This window comes from Musa acuminata, chromosome BXJ1-10 (assembly GCF_036884655.1).
Source record: "Musa acuminata AAA Group cultivar baxijiao chromosome BXJ1-10, Cavendish_Baxijiao_AAA, whole genome shotgun sequence".
Taxonomy (NCBI): Eukaryota; Viridiplantae; Streptophyta; class Magnoliopsida; order Zingiberales; family Musaceae; genus Musa; species Musa acuminata.
Window position 1 is genome coordinate 34,599,720 of NC_088336.1, and position 27,669 is coordinate 34,627,388.

At 42.2% G+C, this 27,669-nt stretch overlaps 3 protein-coding genes, 1 long non-coding RNA gene and 1 pseudogene across 6 annotated transcripts; 3 read left to right on the top strand and 2 right to left on the bottom strand.

Annotated features, from left to right (window-relative positions):
• Window positions 1–758: 758 nt before the first annotated feature.
• LOC103969631 (uncharacterized) lies at window positions 759–12,835 on the top strand. Of its 2 annotated transcripts, none has more exons than XR_010480193.1 (3): window positions 759–915; window positions 8,667–10,762; window positions 11,334–12,835. It is a non-coding gene; the product is annotated as an uncharacterized LOC103969631 (long non-coding RNA). The 2 variants fall into 2 exon arrangements; XR_010480194.1 differs by having other exon boundaries at window positions 8,667–10,758.
• A 1,744-nt stretch (window positions 12,836–14,579) lies between these two features.
• On the top strand, window positions 14,580–21,039 carry LOC135594678 (exosome complex component RRP4 homolog). The gene is made up of 7 exons (XM_065085103.1): window positions 14,580–14,891; window positions 15,149–15,250; window positions 15,672–15,717; window positions 15,985–16,074; window positions 17,962–18,027; window positions 18,164–18,232; window positions 20,342–21,039. Exons 1-7 carry the CDS (start codon window positions 14,731–14,733, stop codon window positions 20,801–20,803), a joined length of 996 nt encoding a protein of 331 aa, XP_064941175.1. The 5' UTR covers window positions 14,580–14,730; the 3' UTR covers window positions 20,804–21,039.
• A 1,250-nt stretch (window positions 21,040–22,289) lies between these two features.
• LOC135594852 (L-lactate dehydrogenase-like) lies at window positions 22,290–23,320 on the top strand (annotated as a pseudogene).
• Window positions 23,321–23,438: 118 nt separating this feature from the next.
• LOC135594676 (14-3-3 protein 6-like) lies at window positions 23,439–25,817 on the bottom strand. Its single transcript, XM_065085100.1, has 4 exons — window positions 25,252–25,817; window positions 24,976–25,098; window positions 23,781–23,897; window positions 23,439–23,676 (listed from the first exon to the last, which is right to left on the bottom strand). The coding sequence occupies exons 1-4, from the start codon at window positions 25,729–25,731 to the stop codon at window positions 23,623–23,625; spliced, it is 774 nt and encodes a 257-aa protein (XP_064941172.1). The 5' UTR covers window positions 25,732–25,817; the 3' UTR covers window positions 23,439–23,622.
• An 814-nt stretch (window positions 25,818–26,631) lies between these two features.
• LOC135594677 (heat shock 22 kDa protein, mitochondrial-like) lies at window positions 26,632–27,630 on the bottom strand. 2 transcript variants are annotated; one of them, XM_065085101.1, is made up of 2 exons: window positions 27,338–27,630; window positions 26,632–27,239 (listed from the first exon to the last, which is right to left on the bottom strand). In XM_065085101.1, exons 1-2 carry the CDS (start codon window positions 27,561–27,563, stop codon window positions 26,806–26,808), a joined length of 660 nt encoding a protein of 219 aa, XP_064941173.1. In that variant the 5' UTR covers window positions 27,564–27,630; the 3' UTR covers window positions 26,632–26,805. The 2 variants fall into 2 exon arrangements, with proteins under 2 accessions (XP_064941173.1, XP_064941174.1); XM_065085102.1 differs by having other exon boundaries at window positions 27,341–27,629.
• Window positions 27,631–27,669: the final 39 nt, after the last annotated feature.

Sequence of the window (27,669 nt, forward strand, 5' to 3'; positions counted from 1 at the left end):
TTTATTGAATATATCGATTTACTATACGATTCATAATATATATTCTAATACATGACTCGCGTCATTTAACATATGTTGTACGAGTATGTTGTACGAGTAAGTGGTGTCACTAAGTTATGCTTACTCATGATTACAGTATATATATATATATATATATATATATATATATATATACATGTTCTGATTTTAACAAGTGAGAGATGAAACTTAATATACTATTGAGAGTGTGATATGGTTTTTTTTATCTATTGTTGAAAAATGAACCCACGAGAGTAATACCTTTCTATTTATTGTTGGAGTGCACTAACGAATATTCAGTTATGCAAAGATGATTATTATAATATGATGATTGAATTTTGTGTATAATATGGTACATTAGTGCATGTGGCAATTATGAGATTTATTAGATAGTATCGACATGCACTATTGTAAGAGGCCCCGTGAGATCAACGTGCACTATTGTGAGATTTATTATATAGTATCAACTGTCACGTCTCTCTCTCTCTCTCTCTCTTTCTCAGCCCGTGACTGCATGCATGCATCCCAATATTCGTTCTAGTCATATCCAGACAGACTCACACATTAAGAATTTAAGAGCCATCGGTCCATCTCAAGCTTGCTTCTTAGTGTTCAATTTAATGCACTAAGCAATAGATATGCTTTAAGGTAACAACACTCTCTCGAGTGAAGTGAACGGGTCTCGGCGCCCCCCTGAATCAAATCAGAGAGGACTATATTGGATCTGGTTCGATGGAACCAAATGAAGGACTCTCCTCTCTCACACACAACTATATCAATGGCCACGCGTGCAATGAGAAGACTCGTGGAAACCTAATCAGCAACCGGCGGCACCGTCTTCCTCTCCATCGGCGAATGGCGGCGGCAGCAATGTCTTCCTCAGCGGGCTCATCGTCGGTATCTTTCTCCTCCTCCTCCTCATCCTTTGCCGTCGCCCACTCTGCCCCAACCGCCTCCCTCCATCTTCCCGCCCCCACCTTCGCCGTAGCCCCCCCGCGACCGGCGTCTGCCCCTGCCTCTTCCTTTCCCCTCGTCGTAGCCGTCTTACCCCTTCCTTCCTGCGCCGGCGTTTTCCCTTCTCCTCCCTACGTCGGCGTCTTCTTTCATTGTATCATCCTTTCACCCCCGCAGCGTCTTCTCGCCCCTTCGCTTCGCTGCAGCCACTTGATAAGACCCTAAGGTTTTATCAGGGAAAAAATTGGGAGAAAAGGGGACGATCACTTCGAGATGATCGGCCTCCTTAATCACTTCGAGGGGATCGTTGACGGGAACTTGTCTTCGTGCCCGGCACCCAGTGTGCAGCTATTCGTTCAACATTCTAAAGATCTTGTTTTTCTACTTTATCTCTTTTCTCTTATGCACGCAAAGTGTTCGCTGAATTGCTTTTAAAGCTTTTCTTTTTGTGGGACGTCAGGACTTGTCCGTTGTTTATTCTTCGAACTAATCAACTTTCTCCACGCAAGGTGTTCGCTGACCTTTGCGGACTCATATCACAAGGGCGCGTCATGACTTTGACGATCCCAATTAAGTCCAAGAAGTTGACGCAAGGGCGCTTTGCGACTTAGGCAACTCAAGCCAAATTTGTGTCTTGGCCGCAAGGGTGCCTCACGACTTAGGCAATTCCAGTTAAGTCCGTGACAAGGCGACGGTGGAGGAAGCAACGAGGGTCACGGTTGGGATGTGTTGGCCGGGAGCAGCGGCGGCGGCAGTTGCTGGCCGAGAACTGCGGTGATCGGTGGCTGCGGCAGAAGATGCAAGGCTGACCCTGTTTTGGTTGCCACGAGGAGGGGAGGTCGAGCGGCTGCGGTTGTGACCCAAGGGGGGGCGGGCGACGGTGGAGAAGGAGGCAGCGAGGGTCACGACTGGGAGGTGGGCGACGGTCATTGTTGGCCGGGAACTTGCTGTGGTGGAGAGGGGAAAGAGGGATGCTCTGTTTCTATCGCACCACAGCAGGAGCCACTGGCGATGTCGAAGGATCGCGAGCGGTTGAGGAGAAGGCTGGCAACGGTGGTGGCTCGGGTGGGAGGCGACGGGCGACGGTGGACTCTGGCTGGGGAGCGGGGCTGTGGTGGGATGGGACATTGGCAGCGTCGTCTCCTGGCAGCGGTGGTGGTTCGGGTGGGAGGCAACAGGCGATGGTGGACTCCGGCCGGGAAGCGGGGCGGTGGTGGTCGCTGGCCGGGGAGCAGTAGCGGCGGTGGGGTTGGTCGGAAGTAGGGAAAGTAGGAGCCCTTTCCACCAGCGACGGTGGTGGAGGAGAGGGGAAGCAGGGGTTCTTGGTTGCGCGTGGCTGCGCCCCCTTTTTTTTTTTATGATAACCACAACGAGGACTCCGAGGATCGCTGCTCTGATACCAAATGATAAGACCCTAGAGTTTTATCATGGAAAAAAAAGGGAGAAAAGGGGATGATCACTTCGAGGGGATCGACCTCCTAGGGTTTGTCAAAAGACTTAATAACATTTCATTGTCTCCGAAAAGAAACGATTACATCATTATTTATAGAGTTCCACTTAGAATCCATCAAGACTTGGATTCTTAATAATAAATAAATATTAAATAAATCTCTATCCGATTCTAACTGAATTAAACATACTCAATAAACATTATTCAAAAGCTTAGAAAATAAAAAAGGATCCTAACATCGCCCCAGCAACCCAACCGACATAGACAACCATTCTAACTCGTACCTCCTCCTCCTCGGATCCTTCATCCTTGCCCCCCTCCCAACTGACAACAACCCCCTCTTCATCCTCCTCCTTCTATGTAAATTGTTTTATTAATATAGATTTGAACAAGTATTATTTGGTCCTTTAAATGATTACCATGTTTCTTTTTTTGTTTTAGCGATTATATCTATTAATCATGATATATACTTTTAAAATTTTAAGAAGCATCTCTCTTCACTTGGGCCAGCGCCTAGCCAAGCACCTAGCATCTCGGGCGTTTTGACACTTTGGCGTCGTTTAGTGTCTCTCACCCGCGACCACACTGCTATAGCACAACTTGGTTCACTTGTTTGGTTCCATTTAATTATTCAGACCCATGCATGTTGCCACACTTGGTTGATGTTAGTTTTCATGCTTGGTCCTTTATGTGCATGTTTGAATTCATCTGAACCAAATTGAGCACATCACAGCTCCACAAAAAAATCATTGGATTTGAGCTGCATTGGTTATATATGTATTCTAAAAATGTTATGAGATTCAAGTGAGATTGTCTTGATTCAATTTTAACCTAAACATGTTTCAGCTGCATTCCCTCGCAACAAGTTCTATGCATAAACTAACCTGTCCGTGAGTCCCTCATGCATAATGTCTGCCTGCATATACATGTTTGATTGCATGCCATTATCTTATTGTATCAATCTTTCGATCCTATTATTATTATTTTTTGTTGCTTACCACATAAGTCGGTCGGTTCTAAAATGGTTATGAATGGCAAAGAAGTTTGTAATATGACTTTTGTTTATCGTTACCTATTTGTTGCTCAGACATAATAATATATGTGCAATTTAGTTATCAGATAGAACCACACACATGGGAACATTGCACATATTTCTTGTCTGTTTCTGGCTCTTGTGGTAACTTCATCACATAAGTGCTGATTCCGTTGTCTTGCATTGAACCACAGTAATGAATTGCTGGACCTCCTTTCGCATGTATTTACTAATTATGCATACAGAATGCATTTATATATTTGATTTTGTGGCTAATGGATTGCCTATATTAATGGGATTTGGAGAGGGCAGTTAGGTACTAGAAGCTATTAGGAGCTGTCACTGTATCTTCATGCTATCCTCTTCACATCGAAGCTCTCATTTTTCTTTTTTGTTGTTGTACATGCCTCTGGATCGTTCATCAATCAATGTGATTTTGTATTTTGCTGTGCTTAGATTTTATTTTTCATTTTTTTCTTCTTTTCATTTCTTTGCTATGAGATGGTAGATTTGTGCCTTGGCGGTCATTATAAACTGTGGTTTCATTTTACATTTTGAAACATTAGTCATTTTGGCATCCAAAATAATTTTATGTGACATTTCAAATTTCCTATGACATCAATTACTTTGTTTTGTTCTTGAACATTGGTACAGTGACATGGTATAAGTGATCTTTTATACATGCTCATTTGGTGATCATTGTAACTCGTAAGGGAGGTCATGAAAATAATTTTGACTAATATTAGTTTAAATTTACTTAACTTGATTGTGGCCCAGATACTGTAATCAAATGTGGTGCTCGGCATTTGAAAATTTTCTTATTATACAATATCTCCAATGATGCGTATTTAGTGACAACTGAATTAATTTCTGGCTCTTGGATATGAGCTGGTTCAGAACTGACCTTAGATGGTGAATTTTTCAATTTCAGATGTTCAATGTTCTGAAAATGCATGCATGTCATTTACGAGCATTTACTTTGGAGAAACAGCAAGCAACAACATGCAAGTTAAATACTGTTTATTAACATGGACAGCAGGAGAAGTGCTGCTTTTAGAGATAGAAAAGAAAATTGGAAAGTTTTTTGACAAAAAAAAAGCTTGGAAAAGATTGAACAAGAGATAGCAGAGACTGTAATTGCGTTACTGGCCAAAGAAAATTATATTCATTTGTCAATAGAATCATGCATACGTCTGGTGATTCCTCATGTGAAGGATTTTATTTATAAATATATCTGAGATAGTACTAATCTGATTAGGTTTCCCAAAAGAAGCCCTCTAAACAGCAGCTGCTTGCTTTGTAAAAGTGTTTGGTTCATCAAACCTCTTAGTTTCCTTATTATGTCTACCACCACAATTTCCTTTTCAAGCACACCAAAACATTTCAACAATCATCAAAACCCCAAATGGTTCAAAGGACTTGACTCTCACTAAAAGTACAAGCTGAGCAAACAATTAGAATGTGACTTGATTTCCAAACCCCAAAGTAGACCCAAAATTTCAATGTGTTTGGTTAGGTGTAACCTTACATCTTTATGTCGGCATAGTGTGGTCTCCTCTGCAGGCTGATAACAACTCTCTTGGCAACTTGATACATGTTTGTACCTCAAAAGATATTGGTGTTCTTATATTTGAATTACCATTCCTGTATTTCTACTAGTAGCTATTTGCACGAGCTGTCTTTCTCTAAAATTAAGTTCCTTTATCAACATTGAACCAAATAAACTAGTAGCCTTTCTTGATCGAGGCACCTTTCTGTTAGGACCCTTTTTCTGAGCTTTTGAATAATGTTTATTGAGTCTGTTTAGTCCATTTGTTTATTGAGTCGGTTTGGTTCAGTTAGAGTCAAGTAGAGGTTTATTTAATATTTATTTATTATTAGAGTTCAAGTCCTGATGGACTCTGGGAGGAACTCTATAAATAGTGATGTAACTGCTTCTTTTCAGTAATCTATGAAAAATATTATTTTGTCTTTTGACAAACCCTAGGAGGCCGATCCTCTCAAAGCGATCAAGGAGGGCCGATCCCCTCGAAGCAATCAAGGAGGTCGATCCCCTCGAAGTGATCATTATCATCCTCATTTCTCCCCTTTCTTCGACGATAAGACTTTAGAATCTTATCATTTGGTATCAGAGCGACGGTAAGACCTTTAGAGTCTTATCATTTGGTATCAAAGCAACGATCCTTGGCGCAGCCCGCCGTAGCCTTGCTTCCATTCTTCCCCACCACCACTACAAGGCAACTCTTTCTTCACCGCTGTCGCTGTTTCCCCGGCCAGCGACCTTCGACCACCGCTCGACCTCCTCGTTGCCCCATCTCGTTAAAAAAAAAAAAGAGAAAGAAAGAAAAAAAAAAAGGAAAGGAAACAAGAGAGGAAGAAGAAACCGCAGCCACTGCGTCTCCTGCTTCCGGCCAGCCCACCCGCCGCTGCTGATCTCCGGCCAGCGCCCACCATCGCCTCGCTTCCCGGCCAAAGACCATCGTCGTCGCTGTTCCCCGGCCAGGAGACGACGCTGCCAGCGTCCATCCCAGCCCTACTGCCGCCGCTCGTCTCCCCTTGCGTCGCAGCGCAACTGCTCGACCTCTCCTCCTCGGCGATCGTTGGTGACGCTGCTCCCAGCCGCGCCACCACCGCTGCCTCTCCACCGTCGCCCGCCTCCCCTTGGGTCGCAGTCGCAGTCGCAGCCGTCGATTGTCGCCCTCCTCGCGGCGACCGAAACAGGGCAACTCACGGATTGCCCTTGTTCCCAGTCGCGTCAGCACCACTTTTCCCAGCCGCATCGCCGCCGCTCGATTACCCGGCCAGCGACCTCTTCTCCTCGCGTCCCTATCTCGCTCGAGCGAGCAGGACTGTCGGCACCGCAGCCGCAGCCGCTGGTTGCCGCGGCCCCTCCTTGCAGCGGTTGTAGAAACAGAGCTTCCTCTGTTGTCGCAGCCCCTTGTCAATCGCAGCCACGCCTCGAGCGCCATCGCCTTCCAACCGACCCACCACCACTGCCAGCCATCGTGCGGCGACCGCGGCTCGCCTCCCAACCGCCGCTCCCACTTGCTCTGCATCTTTTGTAACCGAAACAGGGCAATCACGGGTAACTCACATCTGCTGCCTTGTTTCCAGCCGTCGTCGTCGCCTCGAGCGTCGTCGCCGTCGCCTTCCAACCGCTGCTCCCCCGTGCGACGACCGCCGCTCGCCTCCCAACCGCTGCTCCCCCTTTCTCTGCATCTTTGCCGCTGCTGTCGGTTGCCACCACTGCAGCCTCAACCCCGGCCGCTTCAACGCCACCTCCCTCTTGTTCTGCCTCCGCTGCTGCAGTTGTTGGTTGCCATCATCGCAGCCTCAACCCGGCTGCTCGGCGATTGCTTCCTTGGGTCACAGCAGTCACAACCATCGTTGCCTCCAAGCCCTCAGCAACAGCGATCCCTCTACACAGCGACCGCAACAAGCATTACTGCCTCCCACGCGGCGACCACAGCTACATCCCCGCATCATCGCAGCAACCCTTCATTCCCATAGTGTTGCCATCGATTGCGTCACAACAGTAGCACCGAATAGGGCAGTGATTGATGCCCTTGACCAACACCAAAAATAGGAGTTGAGATTACAGATTTGCAGTCTTACAAAATGGCCACCGATAACTCGGTGAAAGCACAAATGGAAGCATTGGAAATTAGAATTGAGAACCGACTGTAAGAAACACTTAATGATTTCAAAAAGAGCCTACTGGAGAGCCTCAGCAAATTTCAACAAAATGGGAGCTCAAGTTCTACATTGCACAGATATGGAAATACTAGAAAATGGCTCCAAGATTATGACACAATCTACTCGTACATGAAGGTGGATGGACAGCTCGCTAAAATTTGTCAGACTTCTACAGTGTTGGAATATCAGAGTAGGTTTGAAAGATTATCAAATCAAGCTAGAGATTGGTCGGAACGACAACTTCTGGATACATTTATTGAAGGGCTTATTCCAGAGATTCGGTGTGAAGTTAAGGCTCGTCAACCCCGCACTATGATAGCTGCGATCTCATTCGCACATCTACATGAGAAAAAAATCAACAGGGAAAATCATGGAAACAAAAGTGACAACAACCAGATGATTAGTACGCCACCGGCCCCATCTATTCCCAACCAAAGCCTTGACACCCGAAGACTAACCCAAGAAGAACTCAATGAAAGATCAGCAAAGGGTTTGCACTTATGATGAAAAGTGGAGTATGTAGCACTAATGTAAACAAGGGCAACATATGATGATTGAGCTAATTGGAGAGGAACCGAAAGCAGAAGAGTTGGACTCCGATTATGAAGGTATGGAAACTGATGAAGATATTGAAGTCATCACACATACAATGCATGCATTAGCTAGCTATGCTAACCCACAAACTATGAAAATCAGAGGAACTTTGAAGCATCAGCCTGTCACTATGTTGATTGATACGTACAGCACTAATAATTTTATGGACAGGAAAGTTGCAGCCCGATTAGCTTATCGCATTGAAGACTATGACAGATTCAAAATAAAGATCGTTGATGGATGAATTTTCACTTGTGATAGCAAAGGTTCAAAGGTAAAATTGATTATACGGGGCTAGAAGTTTCATGCAACGATTACTACACTGAAAGATCGACCTGTTGCTTACACTATCAAAAAGTGGAGACCATACTTACTTGATCAACGGGTTGTGATGCGTTGCAGATAGTCTATGGCTAAAGTAGAGGTTTATTTAATATTTATTTATTATTAGAGTTCAAGTCCTGATGGACTCTGGGAGGAACTCTATAAATAGGGATGTAACTGCTTCTTTTCAGTAATCTATGAAAAATATTATTCTGTCTTTTGACAAACCCTAGGAGGCCGATCCCCTCGAAGCGATCAAGGAGGGTCGATCCCCTCGAAATGATCATTATCATCCCCATTTCTCTCCTTTCTTCGACGATAAGACTTTAGGATCTTATCATTTGGTATCAGAGCCACGATAAGACTTTAGGGTCTTATCATTTGGTATCAGAGCGACGATAAGACCTTTAGAGTCTTATCACTTTCTTACCTCTTGGTTCATTTTATGGAAAATTTGTTGCCTTTCTCAGGTCTTTCAGCTAAGTTGCAATTTTTTGTCTAGTTGTATTAACAGTGTCTTTTCTACTTACCAGTCTTTCTAGTTGTAGTAGGAATTAGTGATCTCTGAAAGAAATGGCTAATGGAAATTGAATGCAGGTGGGTTAACGTGAGTGGTAGACGAATGTCCTCTGATCAGATGATTAGTTGAAAGTTTTCAACTTCCTTTTGGTTGGAAGCAGATACAGAAAATATATTAGTTTGGGTGCCCTTGATTCGAGGTAGAAGAGGAAGCTGAACATAGAGCAGGCAGCAATAAGACTACTTTTTCTTGTATTTTTCTGCAAACAGTACGTGATACTGCTTCAAAAGATCATGTTTTCGGTGCAAAAGAGGCTCTTTCGCTGTCGTCTACCAAGTAACAAGTCCACTATCCATCTTTCCTCCCATCAACTTTGCAATCTGTTTAACTTCTCCACTGCTAAAGACCAAAGTTCAGAGCATAGTTCCAACTTTATAGTGGTCGGCTCCCTTCATTCATGTGAACTTTCCTCAGAGAAGGCTGCAAAAAAAGCCAAGTATCACACCTGTCACAAAAATTCTTCGAGTCTTTCCATTGAGTTCTTTAAGCAGAGCGGTTGGAGTGATGCACAAGTCATGAAACTTATCCAGAGGTCACCGCTGTTGCTGCGTACTAAGGTAGAAACTGTCCTGAAGCCCAGAATGAGATCTTTGAAGGACATGGGATTTTCTGACACTGAAATAGTTCAGCTGGTTTCTTCATGCCCATCTGTACTACTTATACGTGATATCCAACCAAAGATCAACTTCTGGAGGTCACTACTTGGTTCTAATGAGAGGGTACTGAAAGCCTCTAGGAGGAACTTGTTTCTACTTACTTCTAGCTTGGCTCGGAAGATAGAACCTAATATATCTCTCTTAAGGGAATGTGGCATCAGTGACAATCGCATCGCTTGTATGGTGGTGACAAAGCCGACCATTATGGGTCGATCAAACAAATATATAAAGGAAGCTATCAAATATGTTGAGGAGTTGGGTGTGCCACGTAACTGTGGAATGTTCCCTTATGCACTTAGTATAGTCACTGGCATGAGCCGATCCAAGTTTGATGATACCTTTGCAACCCTGATGAACTTTGGGTTCTCCCTGCAAGACATCATTGCTGTATTCAGGAAGCATCCAACCATTTGGTTTTTGTCAAAGAAGAACATATGTGACAAGATGACTTTCCTGATGAAGGAAGCTGGTTGTGAGCTGACATATATCATTTCCCATCCTGCAATTCTTGCATACAGCTTGGAGAAGAGGTTGAAACCTCGATATGAAATTCTGAATATTCTTGAGCAGAATAAATTGCTGGATAAAGTATATGGCCTGCTACCCATGATATTGCTATCTGAAAAGAAGTTCCAAAATAAATTTCTTTTCCTGCTTTGCGAGGAGAAATATATTGCTCTATATGATTCCTATGTTGCTGCTGTGCATGGAAAGCACCATGTTGTTGTGGAAAATTAGGATTGCCAGTGCTTCCTTAGACAAAGTGTGAACCTATTGCATACTGACTGTATTATTTAATCATGTAAAATTTGTGACGATTTAAATTTCTCTAAGAGGAGCTTCGTACAGTAGAACGTCTATGTTGATTTTGAGATTTCTTTTCTTTTGATTTTTCGGTTCAACAAAAGATACTGATTCTTTAATGCATAAATATAGAGAACCAAGTGGGAGAAGTCATTGTTTAAGAAAGAAACAAAGGTAACTAAAATATTTCAGTTCTGTCAGTTGGTCAGTGTCCACTTCATTGAGAGCTAGTTACTTAGGAGAGTATGATTTGAAGATATCCTCCAACCCTTATAAATATGCATGAGATCACACATTAAGAATTTAAGAGCCATCGGCCCAACTCAAGCTTGCTTCTTAATGTTCAATTAAATGCAAAAAGCAATATATATGGTTTAAGGTAACAACACTCTCTCGAGTGAAGTGAACGGGTCTCGGCGCCCACCTGATTCAAATCAGAGAGGACTATATTCGATCTGAGCCCAACATAAGTCACTGGATCTGGTTCGATGGAACCAAATGAAGGACTCTCCTCTCTCACACACAACTATATCAATGGCCACGCGTGCAATGAGAAGACTCGTGGAAACCTAATCAGCCACCGGCGGCACCGTCTTCCTCTCCATCGGCGACTGGCGGCGGCAGCAATGTCTTCCTCAGCGGGCTCATCGTCGGTATCTCTCTCCTACTCCTCCTCCTTTGCCGTCGCCCACTCTGCCCCAACCGCCTCCCTCCATCTTCCCGGCCCCACCTTCGCCGCCAGCGTCCCCTCTTCTTCGCTTCGTCGTAGCCGTCTTCCCCCTTCCTCCCTGCGCCGGCGTTTTCCCTTCTCCTCCCTACGTCGGCGTCTTCTTTCTTTGTATCATCCTTTCACCCCCGCGGCCAGCGTCTTCTCCCCCTTCGCTTCGCTGCAGCTGCCCCAGCAACCCAACCGACAAAGACAGCCACCTCAACCGACAGCAACCCTCTCCCGTACCTCCTCCTCCCTCTCCTTCTCGTCGGATCCTTCATCCTTGCCCCCCTCCCAACTGACAGCAACCCCCTCTTCATCCTCCTCCTTCTACGTAAATTGTTTTATTAATATAGATTTGAACAAGCATTATTTGGTCCTTTAAATGAATACTATGTTTCTTTTTTTGTTTTAGCGATTATATCTATTAATCATGATGTATACTTTTAAAATTTTAAGAAGCATCTCTCTTCACTCGGGCGTGGAAAGAAATTGCTAATGGAAACTGAATGCAGGTGGGTTAACGTGAGTGGTAGACGAATGTCCTCTGATCAGATGATTAGTTGAAAGTTTTCAACTTCCTTTTGGTTGTAAGCAGATACAGAAAATATATTAGTTTGGGTGCCCCTGATTTGAGGTAGAAGAGGAAGCTGAACATAGAGCAGGCAGCAATAAGACTACTTTTCTTGTATTTTTCTGCAAACAGTACGTGATACTGCTTCAAAAGATCATGTTTTTGGTGCAAAAGAGGCTCTTTCGCTGTCTCCCAAGTAACAAGTCCACTATCCATCTTTCCTCCCATCAACTTTGCAGTCTGTTTAACTTCTCCACTGCTAAAGACCAAAGTTCAGAGCATAGTTCCAACTTTATTGTGGTCGACTCCCTTCATTCGTGTGAACTTTCCTCAGAGAAGGCTGCAAAAAAAGCCAAGTATCACACCTGTCACAAAAATTCTTCGAGTCTTACCATTGAGTTCTTTAAGCAGAGCGGTTGGAGTGATGCACAAGTCATGAAACTTATCCAGAAGTCACCGCGGTTGCTGCGTACTAAGGTAGAAACTGTCCTGAAGCCCAGAATGAGATCTTTGAAGGACATGGGATTTTCTGACACTGAAATAGTTCAGCTAGTTTCATCATGTCCATCTGTACTAATACGTGATATCCAACCGAAGATCAACTTCTGGAGGTCACTACTTGGTTCTAATGAGAGGTTACTGAAAGCCTCTAGGAGGAACATGTTTCTACTTACTTCTAGCTTGGCTCGGAAGATAGAACCTAATATATCTCTCTTAAGGGAATGTGGCATCAGTGACAAACGCATCGCGTATATGGTGGTGACAAAGCCGACCATTATTGGTCGATCAAACAAATATATAAAGGAAGCTATCAAATATGTTGAGGAGTTGGGTGTGCCATGTAACTGTAGAATGTTCCCTTATGCACTTAGTATAGTCACTGGCATGAGCCGATCCAGGTTTGATGATACCTTTGCAACCCTGATGAACTTTGGGTTATCCCGGCAAGACGTCATTGCTGTATTCAGGAAGCATCCAACCATTTGGGTTTTGTCAAAGAAGAACATATGTGACAAGATGACATTCCTGATGAAGGAAGCTGGTTGTGAGCTGACATATATCGTTTCCCATCCTGTGTTTCTTGCATGCAGCTTGGAGAAGAGGTTGAAACCTCGATATGAAATTCTGAATTTTCTTGAGCAGAATAAATTGCTGGATAAAGTATATGGCCTGCTGTCCCTGATAACGTTATCTGAAAAGAAGTTCCGTAAGAAATTTCTTTTCCTGCTTCGTGAGGAGAAATCTATTGCTCTGTATGATTCCTATTTGAAATCTGTTGCTCTATAGGATTCCTATGTTGCTGCTGGGCATGGAAAGCACCATGTTGTTTGGGAAAATTAGGATTGCATGTGCTTCCTCAGACAAAGTGTGAACTTATTGCGCACTTATTTAATCATGTTAAATTTGTGACAATTTAAATTCTCCAAGGAGCTTCTTTTCTTTTGTTCTTTGGTACAACAAAAGATACGGTTTCTTTTATGCAGAAATATCGAGAAGTCTTTACTCAAGAAAGATATAAAGGTAACTAAAATATTTCAACTCTGTCAGCTATCTGTGTCAACTTGGCATCAGTCATATTAATAAACTTCATGATTCTGTTGTAATATGTGAAGCTGATGACAGTGCTGTCATTTAGATGATTGAGATCTAGTTAATTATGAGAGTATGAATAAGGACACTTGAAGGTAGCCATTCCCAAATGTATGTATGACATTAAATGTATTTGATTTGAAAATATCCTCTAACCCTTATAAATAGTTGTAGTCATGATATATGAATGTGCAGAGAGAAATATAGTTGTGTGAGGGCTTTTCTTTGTCATAATCCCATCACCTCTCCACCGTCCCTAAATTACTACATCTCTATCTATATATGAGCCTCTCTTGTTACATGTTATTAATCTTTGAGTAGTATATGATAGTAGAGTGTGACTTGTTGAAGATATCAACTCACTATACGATCCATAATATATATTCTAATACATGACTCATAACCTATGTTGTACAGTAAGTGGTGTCACTGGTGATGCTCGCTCATGATTTGTAGTACATATATATCTGATATATGAAAAGAATAAGAATTTTTTTAAAAAAATAATTTTAAAATGATTATGCCATCCTTTTGAAGCATATCATGCTTGAGTGATACCTATATTACTGACCTATATTCCTAGCGATGCATCTATTTTATCTTGCATATGCATGTACATGTTTGATGCATGGTAAATGATTCACATTCCTATTGATACATTTATGGAATCATAATGTATATGTAGGTGCGTGCTTGATGCATGATTGATAGACATATGAGTTATCTACTTAGGTTCGTATAGAGATTATGGTTATAACCCCATATGATAGAAGCTTTACGCCCATCATGCACTCATTGGGTCGAATACTTATTTCACTCTGCTATAGTGATATAACTATATGTTACAAAATGGCATAGTGATATAACTATATGTTACAAAATGGCATGCGAGTCTAATAAGATAAAAGAACCTAGATGATCCTTATCAATTATATGAGGGCTACTACATTAAAGTGCAATTCCTTATAGGGATTAACAAGTCGTTAGATGTAGTAATTAGATAATTTTTCTATCTATCATTGGTTGAATTTTATGTATACTATGGTACATTAGTGCATGCGATAATTATGAAACTTATTATGTAGTTTATTTTCGTTCACTTATCGAAAGAAGTATCCATCAGATATTGAATGATAAATCTGGATAAAGTACATAGATATGACTAACTATATTTGTCGATAATATCACATGCATTTTGTGATGTGAATATGAACATTAATTAATCAAATGATTTTATATTTTTTATTTATTATTATCTAACTTGTATATTATATTCATAGTTAATTCATTATGATATTTGATCAAAATGTTGTTATTATCTTTTCTTGAACACTATTGCCTAAGAGCATGTGTTTATCCAAAACTATTTTTACAGATTTCAGTAAAAAATATTTAAAAATAGTATGTTGATAGTTTCAAAGTTAACAAGCAAACAAAGTCGTTATCGAGGGAGTGAGATTATTTTGAAACAATAAATATAAACAACTCTGTGTAATAAATTCATTTATAATAAGGAGTTATTTGTAAGATAAAAAAATATTAAATTGTTTTTGATTTTTTGATAGAAAAAACTTCATCTTTCTGGTTAGGTTAATTTTGTTAGCGAAGTCGGCCGTGTAGTTGTCTTCTCGTTCGGCCGCTCTCATTCGCCATCGATTTGGTCTCCAACTCGCGGCCCAAAATCCCGAGCCTCCCCGCTTTCCCTTACAATCTCGCTTCTCGGAAGCGCAACGGCAGCCAGGCGGCGGATGACTACCATGCTGCGAGAGTTGCGGCTGTCGCTGAACCAAACCCAGCGGGTGCGCCTTCAATCCGCTCTCCAGCGGCTCCAGGACATGGCTTCCCTCGCCTCCGCCGTTACCGTCGTCGCCGACACCATCCCCGTCAACCACGAAGACAGCATCCTTAAGTGTGTGCGCTTTCTGACCCATAAGAACCTTCGTTCTCTCTCTCTCTTCCTCCTCCATCTTCTTTTTGGTTTTCTCCACATCCTCCTCTCTCCTTGTGAACTGTTTTAATCATCTCCTTCGTCCTTCTTTTCCATGTTTCGGTGAAGATTTGCAGTCATTTTGTCTTCTGTTAATGGTCTTTTTGTTGCGGTCGTCCCTATTTATCTTACGCTTTCCTCCTATCTCATGGTTGCTCCTGAATTCGTGTGATGGTCAGGGGCCATGGGACGTCCGATCTCAACGGCGAAGTAGTGGCCACTCTCTGTGGTGTGGTTGAGCGAGTAAACAAACTGGTGTATGTCCGTGCTCAGAGAGCCAGGTACTGATACTGTGCCTTCCTCTTCTCCTAATTTTGCACTATTTCTGTTCTTGATGTTGTAATCCTTTATGCTTGTTAAATGTTCTGTTTAGTTGGTCAAGAATCATCATGCTGCATGACTTAGTCGATTGTATCCGTATATTTTCTTAATTCTCTTTTGTACTAATTTGCAAAAAATCCTTGATTCATAGACACCCAGGTCAAGTGTGTCAACTACAATAAGATTCTTTGTTTTTCCAATACTCCACTTATCGACCGCATTGATTTCTTTTAGCAGAAGAATTTGTTGTAACTAAAGTGCTGTATTGTCTCTCAGTGAGGACATATGTTTAGTGACTAGATGATGCTGTCTTTCTTCCTCATATGATATGTTTGATTTGTTGTTTCATGACTTACAAATGAAAAATTATTTTCCTTGTAGGTACAAACCAGAGGTTGGAGATATAATCGTCGGCCGAGTCATTGAGGTCTTGTTGCTTTATGATAAATCTATATATACATTTCTTTTTGCTATCACATAAAATATATAAACAATTTATCATTATCTGAATTATAATAAGACAAAAAAAATCTTATTTAAGATGGTTATCAGTGGATATTTGACTATCATAAAATTATAATATATGTGCAGTCAGCAGTAAATCGTCAATTGACTTAGCAACATGGCTTGTAATATTTCCTCTTTTCATTTTCATCTGTTATTTTGTTAAATGATTCTACATTGTGTCTTGTAGATTGCTCCAAAACGCTGGAGATTAGAGATAAATTTTAGTCAAGATGCAGTATTGATGCTTTCGTCAATGAATCTTCCAGATGGTATTCAGGTGAGATCAAATTCTTGTCTCCTCTTCAAGCTCTGAGCTCTTCATATATTGGAGAACAGAGGTTCTTATTTTTATATTTATTATATTGTGTCAGGTTATCACTACATAACCAATTATAAACAATTCAGAAGTTCTCGCATCTTGTATAACATGGATTTTATAATAGAGCTGTTGTTGGTGCATGCTAAAAGAACTGTTTGTTGTACCTATGTTAGTAATTTCATCAAGAAAGTAATGTGCATCTGACTGCAGAATATCTGGGTGAGGAGCACCAAAAATTTCCCAATGTGGCATCTAACTCTAGATGATAAAATGATTATCTATAAAGCACCTGCAGCATATCTATATTTGAATGGTTTACTGTAACTTATCATTGTTCTTGGACAACATGGAAAGCACAGTGATGAATCTGTAAACCAATAAAAAGTACGGGAAGTGATGCCTTGCTGATTAGGATTTTTTTTTGGGAATTTGATTTGTTGTATAATGCATAGTCCTGATATTTGAAATCTAATAAACATCTTTAGGTGAAGTAGAGACAAAATATTTATATATGTCTTTACTTAATGCTACAATATGATTTATATTTTTTGACAATGAAAATTGAACTGTATATTTGCTGCCACAATAACTGTATACATGCATGCTTATTGTTGAATCTGTATTTATTGTACAATCTTGTGTTAGGCAGCTGATAGCTAGTGTAAGACTTACCTCCTTAGGCTTGGGGCCTTAACTCTTTTTTTTATTGTTGTTAATGTTTCTTGACACTATCATGTAATGTCATGGTGGCATCAGTTAAATAACTTCATAGCAACATTAACAATGAACACATTAATGAAGGGAAATTAGGTATAGGTAGCTTTTAAGGGAGGCGTGTCCTGAGGTAGTTTTATAAGACTGTCTTTGCCAGAAAAAAAAGCATGAACATGAAAAATCTTGCTAATAACTATGGTGTAATTGCTTGAGAGTGCAAATTATTTGTCACTAGAAAATACAGTTTTATAGATTGAAAAAAAAATTATTGCTTGATTTTGCCAAACTCCATTGAATCTATAGTGGCAAAGATTCTTAGTACTTTATATATCTTTTGTTTGCACCATTGATTTTAAGTCATCGAGTGTGTGTAAACAAATATAAAATATTATTGAGTTGTCTTTTTTTGGCATCTATATGAAACATAATAAATTTAATTTTGTCTCAGTTTTAGGATCATCTTGGCATACACAAGGATAGTTGTACATGTTTTAGAGAGGTGGGTTTTGCCAAAGATTGCTGACCATTGTTTACCGGTCTGATCAAGGACCTGTATTGGACCATGTGGTTTGGTAATGGTTGGTAACCTGTTTTTGTTTACTTTTTCATACAATACTGGACGGTTTATGATGCGATACCAGTATGATAAATTACCGAAACTGATAGCATATCAAGTGTCATCCTTGCATTTTGCTTTCACTAGTGAGTAGGTAGATAGATTTCATAGCATGGATGAAACTAAGATCACATTGTTTCATTGAGTAATTGAAAAAGGCTTGGAGAAATGGAGGTCTTACTATATTATGATAGATAAAGCAAAAAAAATGTAATTGTAAGAATAAAGAAGTCTAGAAAAAATAATGCATTATATATTCTCTACTTTGTGTTTTAGGTTCAGTTAAGCAAATTGTTTGTTTGCTGCAGCATTTCCATAGAGCTATTTGACACTCTAGGGGTGATTTTGTGGCTACTCTTTGCTTTACTTTTTTTCTCAGTAATATCTAGTTACTGCTTTCTTTTCCTAGTGCTCTGAGTTTCGTTCATATATTTCTCTATTCCTTTTTCCCCCTAACTATATTTTAGTATGGTTGAGCTAATCTGTTTCCTGGTTCACCTCATTCTAAATGATAGAGGCGGAGAACTGCAGTTGATGAACTCAATATGCGCAGTATCTTTGAAGAAAATGATGTAATTTGCGTAAGTAATTTATCTGTTGCTACAATGAGGAGTTGGTAAAATATGATTTCAGCCCATTAGTAAAGTCATCTGCATTGGTATTAATGAGACTTGCTGAATGATCTTTAGCTAATCTGTTTTACTTATTCAATTTCAGGCTGAAGTTCGTGGCTTTCAGCATGATGGGAGCCTGCACCTACAAGCAAGAAGTCAGAAATATGGAAAAGTAAATCATATTGTTATTATTTTGCATGTTCTTTAAAGTTATTTAACTATAACTTCATAGCTTATTGTCTCCAAAGTTTTTTAACCATGAAACTGAAGTTGCAAGAAATTACATAAGAGAACAAATGTGTTAGATCTGAACTCTTGAGATCATCATTGCAAATTTTGACAATGATCATGGATGGATGTGGGATTATTTGGGGATTGTAATCTCGCCTCTTTAAAAATCTTTGTTATCACTAGGACCCATTGGATCACTATATTCCTTTATAGGTGATGGATTCATATGGTTATGTAAACCCACCGTATTATTCCCTCCATCGATGTGCAATGTTGCACCATGGAATTAGATTTCTGCTGTGTACACAGTAGGTCCCAACATCGCTTGCACTTTTGAGAATAATTAATGCTCTGATATAATTAGTCATTACAGCCCATGCAAGAAACAAGATGGACTTCACCCTAAGAAGGTCAGGTTATTGTTAGGATTGACAGTGGCACTAAGATGGTGGTTAATAATTCAACCAAAAACTTGAACTTGTGCAAGAGAACTTAGACAAGAATCCAAGAATTGAAAACACTCAAGCAATAAGAAATATATGCAAAACATTTTGTACTAGTTCAGCCAATGGCTAATGTCCACTCCAGATTTCTTGTCACCAGAGGTCATGGATTTACACTGATGATCTTTGTTTCACCCGGGAAGGTCAAATAGCTTTTACAATTTTCTCCTTTCCAAGGATAATCTCATGCTTTAAGAATCACTCCTCTTTACAAGAATTTCTCGATTTCTCTTTTACTCAAATCCACTCAATTACAAGAAGACAAACATAGGTGAAGACTTAGAGATATTGAAAGCCAAGGGATTACACCTTTACAACACGAGAAATGCTCAAAATCAATTGTGTTTTCTCTTTTTGCACTTGATACCTGAAGCCCGTACCTTGATGGGGATATTTATAGTTACCTAAGGTCCTCTCAACCATTTAAGAATTTTGTCACAAGGTTACGATTCTAGCTGTTAGAGATCCAATGGTCTTCTGATGGTGCCATCACCAGAGTGTCTACGCCTGATGTAACAGGCTCAGGGGTCAGTGCTGTTACACACGTAGGTGGTGCCATCGCCAGGCTTGGGTCAGCATTTTCTGGCATCCATTCACGACCTGTCATGCTGTTAATTTGCACATTTGTGTAATAGATCCATGATATTTCCAATGTTGTTTAGTCTAGTCCGCTTTAGGCTCTTAGATGAGTCAAAACTCTTTTTCTCCACGAGCCATTTTGACTCGATTATTTGCAAATCACTTGAGGAGATTAGTTCATTTAATTTATCAACTGAGTTATTCATCGTCAAAATTTGGCATCCAACAGTTATTTCTTTTTAGCTGCGAGAATGACACATAATATGCAGATCAACCTGACATCCAGTGTGAGCCGACTTGATTATCAGTGTTAACGGAGTTAAAACCCGATTGGTTTCTTCTAATGTAGTTCTTGTTAATCTCGAGATCTATGAGACTGGCATAACCTATTGCAGCATCTTTGCATCTTCAGGAAGAACGTGAGACACTTGCATTCTTGTTGGTCAGATTTGTTTCTTTTATGGATGCTAAAAGTTAGCTGTTAATGTTTTGCTGTGAACAGGATATTTTCAGTCACCATTGTCTTGGCCTTTCTTCATAAAATTACCAAATGTTTTGTTAGTATACTTGAATTAGGATCTGACTGTTGCATGTTGTAGTATGTGTTCCTTGTACCAATATCATGAGCAATCATCTTTATTGGCCTCGCTTATAACTGCATGCCTATACTTAAAAAATGTAGCTTGGGAAATAACCATGTAAGTGATCTCGAATAGTTAGATATGGGGGGGTTAGGGAATTTATATTGTCTGGATTTCTTAGAATGAGAACTAGAGTTTGGGAGGACACAACATAAAGGCTGGTGGCATTTCTTTATATACCTCCTGACATAAGAAAGCTTTCCTCAGGCTCCTTTTGCTGTATTAGCTACATTGATTGAATCCATTTCATATTTGTGTATTATATTTCAGTCTCTTCTCTTCTTTCTGTTATAATGTTATGATACTGGACGTGAAATGCTATTTCAGCTTGAGAGGGGTATGCTGCTTACTGTCCCAGCATATTTGGTGAAGCGTCGGAAGCAGCATTTTCACCATCTAGAAAACTATGGTGTTGACTTGATTCTTGGATGTAATGGATTCATCTGGGTCGGAGAACATGTAAATTCAAATGGAGAAAATGATATGATGGTAGACCAAGAGAACAGAGAAGGTCTAGTTAACAAATCCGAGGTGGGACAAGCAACATATGAAGTGCAAGAGCAAATCACACCACTTGAAATCAGGAAGCATGTATGTCGGGTTGCTAATTCCGTGCGTTTGCTCTGTGCCTTGGGCTTCAGTCTCACTGTTGAAGTGATTGTTGACACAGTTGAAGCAAGTATCTCATCAAATACAGATATAAAAGACATACTTGCAGCTGAATTTTATGTTCAGACTGCGGAGAGGGAGGTCCAGCGCAGAGTTTCCCTGACTAGAAGGAAGGGTTAATCCTAGGGTAAATCAAACATGTAGGTCGGCCGTTCAGAATGTCTTGGCTTCGGTGTTTCTGTATCCAAAGTAGTTTTAGTGCGTGAAGGGCTTGTGAAGCTATTCCAGAACTAGGCCGTTCTTGGACATCAAACCGCAACTTCTGTGTTTAATTGAGATTGATGACATGCCTATCAGAAAAGCCATGAACCGAGTTGTTAAATCCATGAAGTTTGACACCTTTCAACTGGTTTCAATCATGTTGATATGTTCTGCATCAGATAAATCAGCTGGTGGTTGGAACCCAAAAAGTGTGGTAATTGATGCCTTTACAATGTGTTTATGCTAATGTTTCCAGATCAGGATCAGTTATCTCTAATGTCTGTCAAGTTATGACCGAGGCATCTCTGCTTTTGTTTTGGATGATTTTGAAGTCAGCCTTCAGAATCCGCCAGTAATCAACATTACATAGGTATTGATATGTGAAGATACTGGAAAGAATTACTTCTTTCCCTGTGTGTGAAAAAGCCATGATTTCTCAATTATTTAGTGGTATGGTTTTTTTCTTCCCATTAGGTTTTATGCAAAGCAATATTGTTAGCGAGCATTTATATTTTAATATATCCTTATAATTACATTTAATAGTAATTTTACAAAAATGATATATATGTTCTAACTGCCATCCTGAATCCTCTCATTTGGACCACTTCCGACACCTAAAAATTCTAACCCACCTTAAATTGCTCCCATCGGAAGCTCTACTCCTTGAAAGTCTCATAAATGTTCATAATCTTGACATTTTCCTTCTTTGTTTTTAGTATGCAAGATTCTTAATGTGAGCTTTTTGGAACGGGAGATTCATTTAACGTCTTAATTCTTATATTTTAAAAAATTATATTGATATTCTTGTAGTTAAGGAAGTGAAACGGTTAAATTTTTTTAATTATATTAATTTTTAGTGATAAAAATATAAAAAAAAAAATAATAATAAAAAAAAAATAAAAAAAAAAAAATTTAAGTTCGGTGGTGGACTACATGGATAGCGGACGCTAGTGTTCGTGGTGGTGCACCCCTCTCCCTACTTATCGCCCTCCACACCCCCTTGTCCTCTCTTTCTCTTTCTCTACTTATCGCCCTCCATCGAGCAGCGGGCGCCGCTAGTGTTGGTGGTGGCGCACCACTCTCCCTTTCTCTCCGGTGTTGAGCATGTCCGTCATTTTTCCACACCCCTTTGTCCTCCCTTCACCTTGTCGTTGTCTCCTGGTCCCGTTCCCTAACCTACCCTCCTCTTATCTCCTAGTCCCATTCCCTCACTTCCCTCCCTTCACCCTTCTATCCAACTTATTCATCCCTCTTCATTGACCATGGATGGACGGAATGTTGATGAGTTCTTCGCTTACTTGGACATCTGACCGTTGACTTCCAAGTGATCGGCAAGCAAGAATCGGAAACGCGAGGAGTCGAGGTTGGTCACCGACCTGATCACCCTGTTGGGCGAAAACCCGATAGCTTCCAAGCGAAAATCCCTATCTATATTCTTCTATAATCTTGTTCATAGCTTCGGCCTGAAAAGATGAAGGTGTCATCTTTCCTGGAGCTCACCTTCGCCGATGACATACACAGGACCTTGTTTCACCCCATCCAGCAGGCGATGTCATCGTCTTCCACTCAACGTCACACCAAGATATCCGTGATCGGTGCCAGGAACATGGGCATGACCATCGCCCAAACGATCATGATGGACAAGCTAGTGCCGGTGGATGCTAAACCCGACAAGCTGTAAGGGGAGATGCTGGACCTGCAACACGTCGTTGCCTTTCTCCTGCGCACTCGGATCTTAGCGTCTCCGGACTATACAATGATGGCGAACTCGGACATCTACATCATCACGGTCGACGCTCGACAGATCCCAGGGGAGATACGACTGAACATACTGTAGTGCAATCTAACACTATTCAAGGAGATTGTGTTGCCACTAGTGTGATACTCGCCATGGATGCTGTTGCTGGTGGTGTCAAATTCGGTGGATTGTGTTGACGTAATTACCTGGAAGCTATCAAGGTTTTCGCCCAATAGGGTGATCGAGTCGAGGACCAACCTCGACTCCTCATGTTTCCGATTCATGCTCGCCGATCACCTGGAAGCCAACTCTCAACCTCGACTCCTCACGTTTTCGATTCATGCTCGCCAATCACCTCGAGGGGGAGGGGGAGGGGGAGGGGTCCGCCACTACCTACGCATTTTCGATTCATGCTCGCCAATCACCTCGAGGGAGAGGGGGAGGGGTCCGTCACCGCCGACGCCAATGACATCATCCACTACCAAATTTAAAATTATTTTTTTACTTTTTATTTTTATGTTTCTATCCATAAAAACTAGATCGTTTTATTTTCGTAACTACAAAAATATAAATATAGGGATCTGAACACAATGGACATTTGCTCGTCTATAGCATAATGATATTTCATCTGTGTTGGTTGCCGCATAGCGAAACTGGTGCAGTGGCTTCAGTCAGCAATTGCATCTGGTTTGTTGTAAAGCTTTCGCATCCTCACCTGTCCGATAGCCCACCACATGAACAAGCTTCATGGAAGTGAAGCAACAACATGTATGTGCATATGCATCAGGCAGCCAACCAAGAAGTTTTCTCGTTACATGTAAAAGTAGAGCCATTAGATTCCATAGATGTCGGAAACATAACAAGTTGAAAAGGTCGACTTCAACAAACGATCGTTCACCGTCAGATACCATAGACAAGCAACAATGTTACATACTCCATATCAGATGCAACCTGCAAGCCGAAGCACCTAAAAATCACAATGAGCAGCACCGGCAACCAGTCAATTGCCGTCGTCAGGTTTGGATGTTTCTCTCATCTCATCTACGCCATCCTCCTACAAAGATTCATCGATAAGCAGGATATCGGATGAGAAACAAGTTTTCAAGCAATGGCAATTAAATGAAAGTGTCTGAATGTTTGTTGAAGCAGACATAACACCTGCATGTCGGAAGTCCACAACGTAAGGTTGTCACGTAGGAGCTGCATTATTAGAGTGCTGTCCTTGTATGATTCCTCTCCAAGAGTATCCAACTCAGCAATTGCTTCATCAAAAGCCTAAAACCAGAGAAGCAGAGAGAGAGAGAGAGAGAGAGACAAACTCTTCAATTATAACGATTGGTTGTTCCAAAAATATAACTAGTGAGCAAAAAGATCCCATTCAAAAGAATTGGACCACCAAAAACATCACAAAAAAAGATAATAGAAATCAACCAAGAATGCCCCAAAGTTAGAAAAAAACGACAGACATAATGGCATTGCCTCATTAGGTCATATCAAAATAAATCAGAGAGCTGATCTCTGTGTTATCTGGAGAGTGCATCACTGTAGTAAGTGGAAAGAAATGGGAACATGAAACTTACTAATCTTTGTGCATGATATGACGAGTGTAGACTTCTTCGGAACACTTTTGGAACAAAATACAACTTCATAAAACTACAAGAAGCTCCATAAGATCAAACATATAAACTGTCACACCACACCACACCACATGTTAGAAAGCTTAGAAATGTCATGCGCAGTTAGCAACGCTACTCACGCTTCAACTAGTAACAAAAACATTAATTGCGACGATGGAATTAGATGGATCAAGAGAAGTCCAAGAAAAATGCCTGGATGCTTGAGATACCAAAAAACAGCAGAGGGAGAGATGAGCATCTTCAACAGGTTCGAGATCAGTGAATTTTATGCCAAAGAAAGAAAGTCTTGACCGCACTAATAAATCCAAAAAGGTCCCTTGATAAAAAGACAGAGTTCATCTTTGAAATATGATCTTGTAAGCTCTCAGAACTTACAATGCAATTAGCTACACCACAAAATTTCAACTCTGCTGCTGACAAGTCTTTGAAGATGTCAGTGTTGGGCCATGACCACATCAAATGCTTTGCAAATAATATCGAAACATTTCAGGGGCTTGTTCGAGCTTTCCCAATGGAACCAGCATAAGCTACCTTATCAAGGAGACTTCCACTGATTCTAATTTCAACTATAAAACAAATCAAATGAAACACAGAAGCAAAAAAAAAAGATACCTAATTAAATCCTAAAAAAATTCATCTGATGAAAATTGAGCACCTAAACCACAAAGACTACTGTTTTGAGTACAGATAATAGCAAGAGCATCCTGATTACTAACCTGCTTGGCGAGATCGCAAGCCTTGTCGGACGAATTCAAGATCTCGTAGTAGAACACCGAAAAATTCAGCGCCAAACCTAGCCGGATAGGATGCGTCGGTGCCAACTCCGCCAGCGCAACGTCCTGCCAGATCCCATAACTCCAGAATCAAAATCCCATTAAAGATCAAGGATACCCTCATTAAAGGTCGAGGCGATCTGCCAGCCCGATCCCAAACCCTAACCATAGAGACAGATGGCGTGGGATAAAGCGGATCAAGGTTTGAAGAAACAAAACCTGAGCAGTCTTGTAGGCAGAGAAGGTGTTCTCGGCGGCGTCCTTGCGCTCGGATCCGGTCTTGAATTCGGCCAGGTAGCGGTAGTAGTCACCCTTCATCTTGAGGTAAAAGACCTTGGAGTCGGCGGCGGCGGCGGCGGGGATGAGTCGGGAGTCGAGGAGGCGGAGGATGCCGCCGCAGATGGAGGCGAGCTCAGACTCGATCCGGCTGCGGTAGCCGCGGATGGCGGCGACGTGGTCGTGGTTGCCGCGGCCCTCCTCCTTCTGCTCGATGGAGGAGACGATCCGCCAGGAAGCGCGGCGGGCGCCGATGACGTTCTTGTAGGCGACGGAGAGTAGGTTGCGCTCCTCCGCGGAGAGCTCCTCCCCTTCCGTCGCCAAGCCAGCGACCTTCTCCATGTACTCCACCATCTCCTCGTACCTCTCCGCCTGCTCCGCCAGCTTCGCCATGTACACGCTCTCCTCTCTCGTCGCCGCCATCGCCGCCGCCACCCACACGCCGCAGAGAGTTCAAAGATATTTTTGAGGAAGTGGAAGAAATGAAGAGAAAGGGTGAGAAATTGGTGGATTTAATTCGGAAGAGCAGACCTTCCACTTTGCATTATTCGGTCAGCCCAAGATCATCTACCCGTCAGATGATTGCAGAACAGTGCGGAGCCCTCCAGGAACGCTATTGTGGGGACCACCAATCACTACTCCGGGGACTCGCGTCGTAGGAGGGCAGATAACGCCAAAGAGGTATTTGCTTCATCTTCTCGTTGACCACTTTCCATAAAGCAGAAGAATGTTTCGTGTACCTCATCAACGGTCGCTCCGTCGTCTACCTTGCCGATGATTAGAGGGTGGTGGGACCCACATGTTTCAGCTTCCAGAGACCATAGCGATTTCAGGTAAGTGTAACTGTGCTCTTCTTTTTCTCCAGCGTCGGCCGTGGTCGGTAGGGCTTCAGTCTTATCCCCAAAAGGTGCGCATAGAGGTTATAAGCGGACGGCCGGAAACTCCAAAGTCTTTGCTTTGCCCCACAGCTTCATCCATTGGGAACTATGCTCTGTTTTCCCTGTCCAAGCCTGTATTTATATTCCTTATATTTCCATTGCCTGACAAACCCATTTGTTTGAGCTTGGAAGACTGCTGGGGCCACGAGCATACTACCGCCTGAGTGTGGCATGCACCAATAAGCAAATTATACGAAGTTAATGTCGCTGATAAAAAGACCCTTCTTCCTGATTATTACATTTATTGTAGACAGTTTGACAATTATTGTTTAGGAGTTGGCGCATTTTTAATCCCTTGCCACCCTTTCCGCACGTTTGTTGCCATATTTGGTTAGCGAGTTTGATGTTGAAGAAAATGTGCATCAAAACAGAGGTGATTGCAAAATGATATTAACGCTCACACCATCTTTCCATCGACATAGATGACAAAGGTAAGTACAAAGGGGTGACGCGAAAACAAGGGTAAACAGCGCAGATTACATTCCTAATCTTATTGTCGACGATGCATCCATCAGAGGGAAGACTCAGCTGTGCCAATGTCCGTGACAGCGAACGGTGGTCACTCGATATTGACTTGGAAGACGTCCTTGCGCTCCTCCTCCTTCACCTTGGGAACCACCACCTTGAGGACGCCGTTCTTCATTTCCGCTCGGATCTGGTCCAACCTGTACGACTCCGGCGGCAGGTCGATGCGGCTGCTGTACCTACGTCCAGTGCTCTCTTCCCCTTCCTCGCCGGCCTCCTTGTCGCTCTCCCCCTTAATGACCAGGGTGTTATGCTCCGCCCACACCTTGACGTGCTCCTTCCCCAGCCCCGGCATGTCCACGCGGAGGTGCAACGCGTGCTCGTCCTCCCTCGCGTCCCACCCGCGGCGGAGCCCGCCGGCGGCGCCGCTCGGCCCGGCCGCTGCGAAGATGGGGTTATCCAGCATCTGGTCCATCAGGTTCAGCACCTGGCTCAGGCTCCGCGTCGGGTTGAACGGATCGAACACCTCTGCATCACACAAAACCCTCGATTCAGCATCTCGACGGCAGGGAGAGCGAAAGGGGTCCGAGAGGCAGAACGAAATTAACATGGAATGAGATGACGACTACCTTGGAGAGAGGGGAATGAGTCTGCGCGGCGGCGGTGAGCAGCGGCGGGGGAGTCGGGGCGTCGCTCGAGGTCGACGTCGCGGTTGTCGTCATCGTAGTCTCGAAGGGTGCGGGTGCTGAAGAGGCGAGTGGTGGCAGCTGCCACAGGGCGACCAGGGGAGACAAGAAGCCTCTCCACGAGCTTGGAGAGGGCAGCGCTCCTGGAGGCGATCATGGCGGCCATTGGGATCGAAAACAGCAAGCAAAAGGAATCGAGAGAGCCGAGCAGCAACGATGATGGGGTTTAAGAGGAGCGGGACGAGGGTTTAAATAGAGGGGATTTAGGGGAC

Bases quoted from the DNA above. Each gene is read 5' to 3' on its own strand.
- LOC135594676 (XM_065085100.1), bottom strand. From the start codon at position 25,731: ATGGCGGCGACGAGAGAGGAGAGCGTGTACATGGCGAAGCTGGCGGAG. The intron at 25,099-25,251 runs GTTTTGTTTCTT...GGGATCTGGCAG, and splicing joins CTGCCTACAAGACTGCTCAG to GACGTTGCGCTGGCGGAGTT. The intron at 23,898-24,975 runs GTTAGTAATCAG...CTCTGGTTTTAG, and splicing joins CTTGCGATCTCGCCAAGCAG to GCTTTTGATGAAGCAATTGC.
- LOC135594678 (XM_065085103.1), top strand. From the start codon at position 14,731: ATGACTACCATGCTGCGAGAGTTGCGGCTGTCGCTGAACCAAACCCAG. The intron at 15,718-15,984 runs GTCTTGTTGCTT...TGTGTCTTGTAG, and splicing joins TCGTCGGCCGAGTCATTGAG to ATTGCTCCAAAACGCTGGAG. The intron at 18,028-18,163 runs GTAAGTAATTTA...ATTCAATTTCAG, and splicing joins AAGAAAATGATGTAATTTGC to GCTGAAGTTCGTGGCTTTCA.
- LOC135594677 (XM_065085101.1), bottom strand. From the start codon at position 27,563: ATGGCCGCCATGATCGCCTCCAGGAGCGCTGCCCTCTCCAAGCTCGTG. The intron at 27,240-27,337 runs GTCGTCATCTCA...TGTGTGATGCAG, and splicing joins ATTCCCCTCTCTCCAAGGTA to AGGTGTTCGATCCGTTCAAC.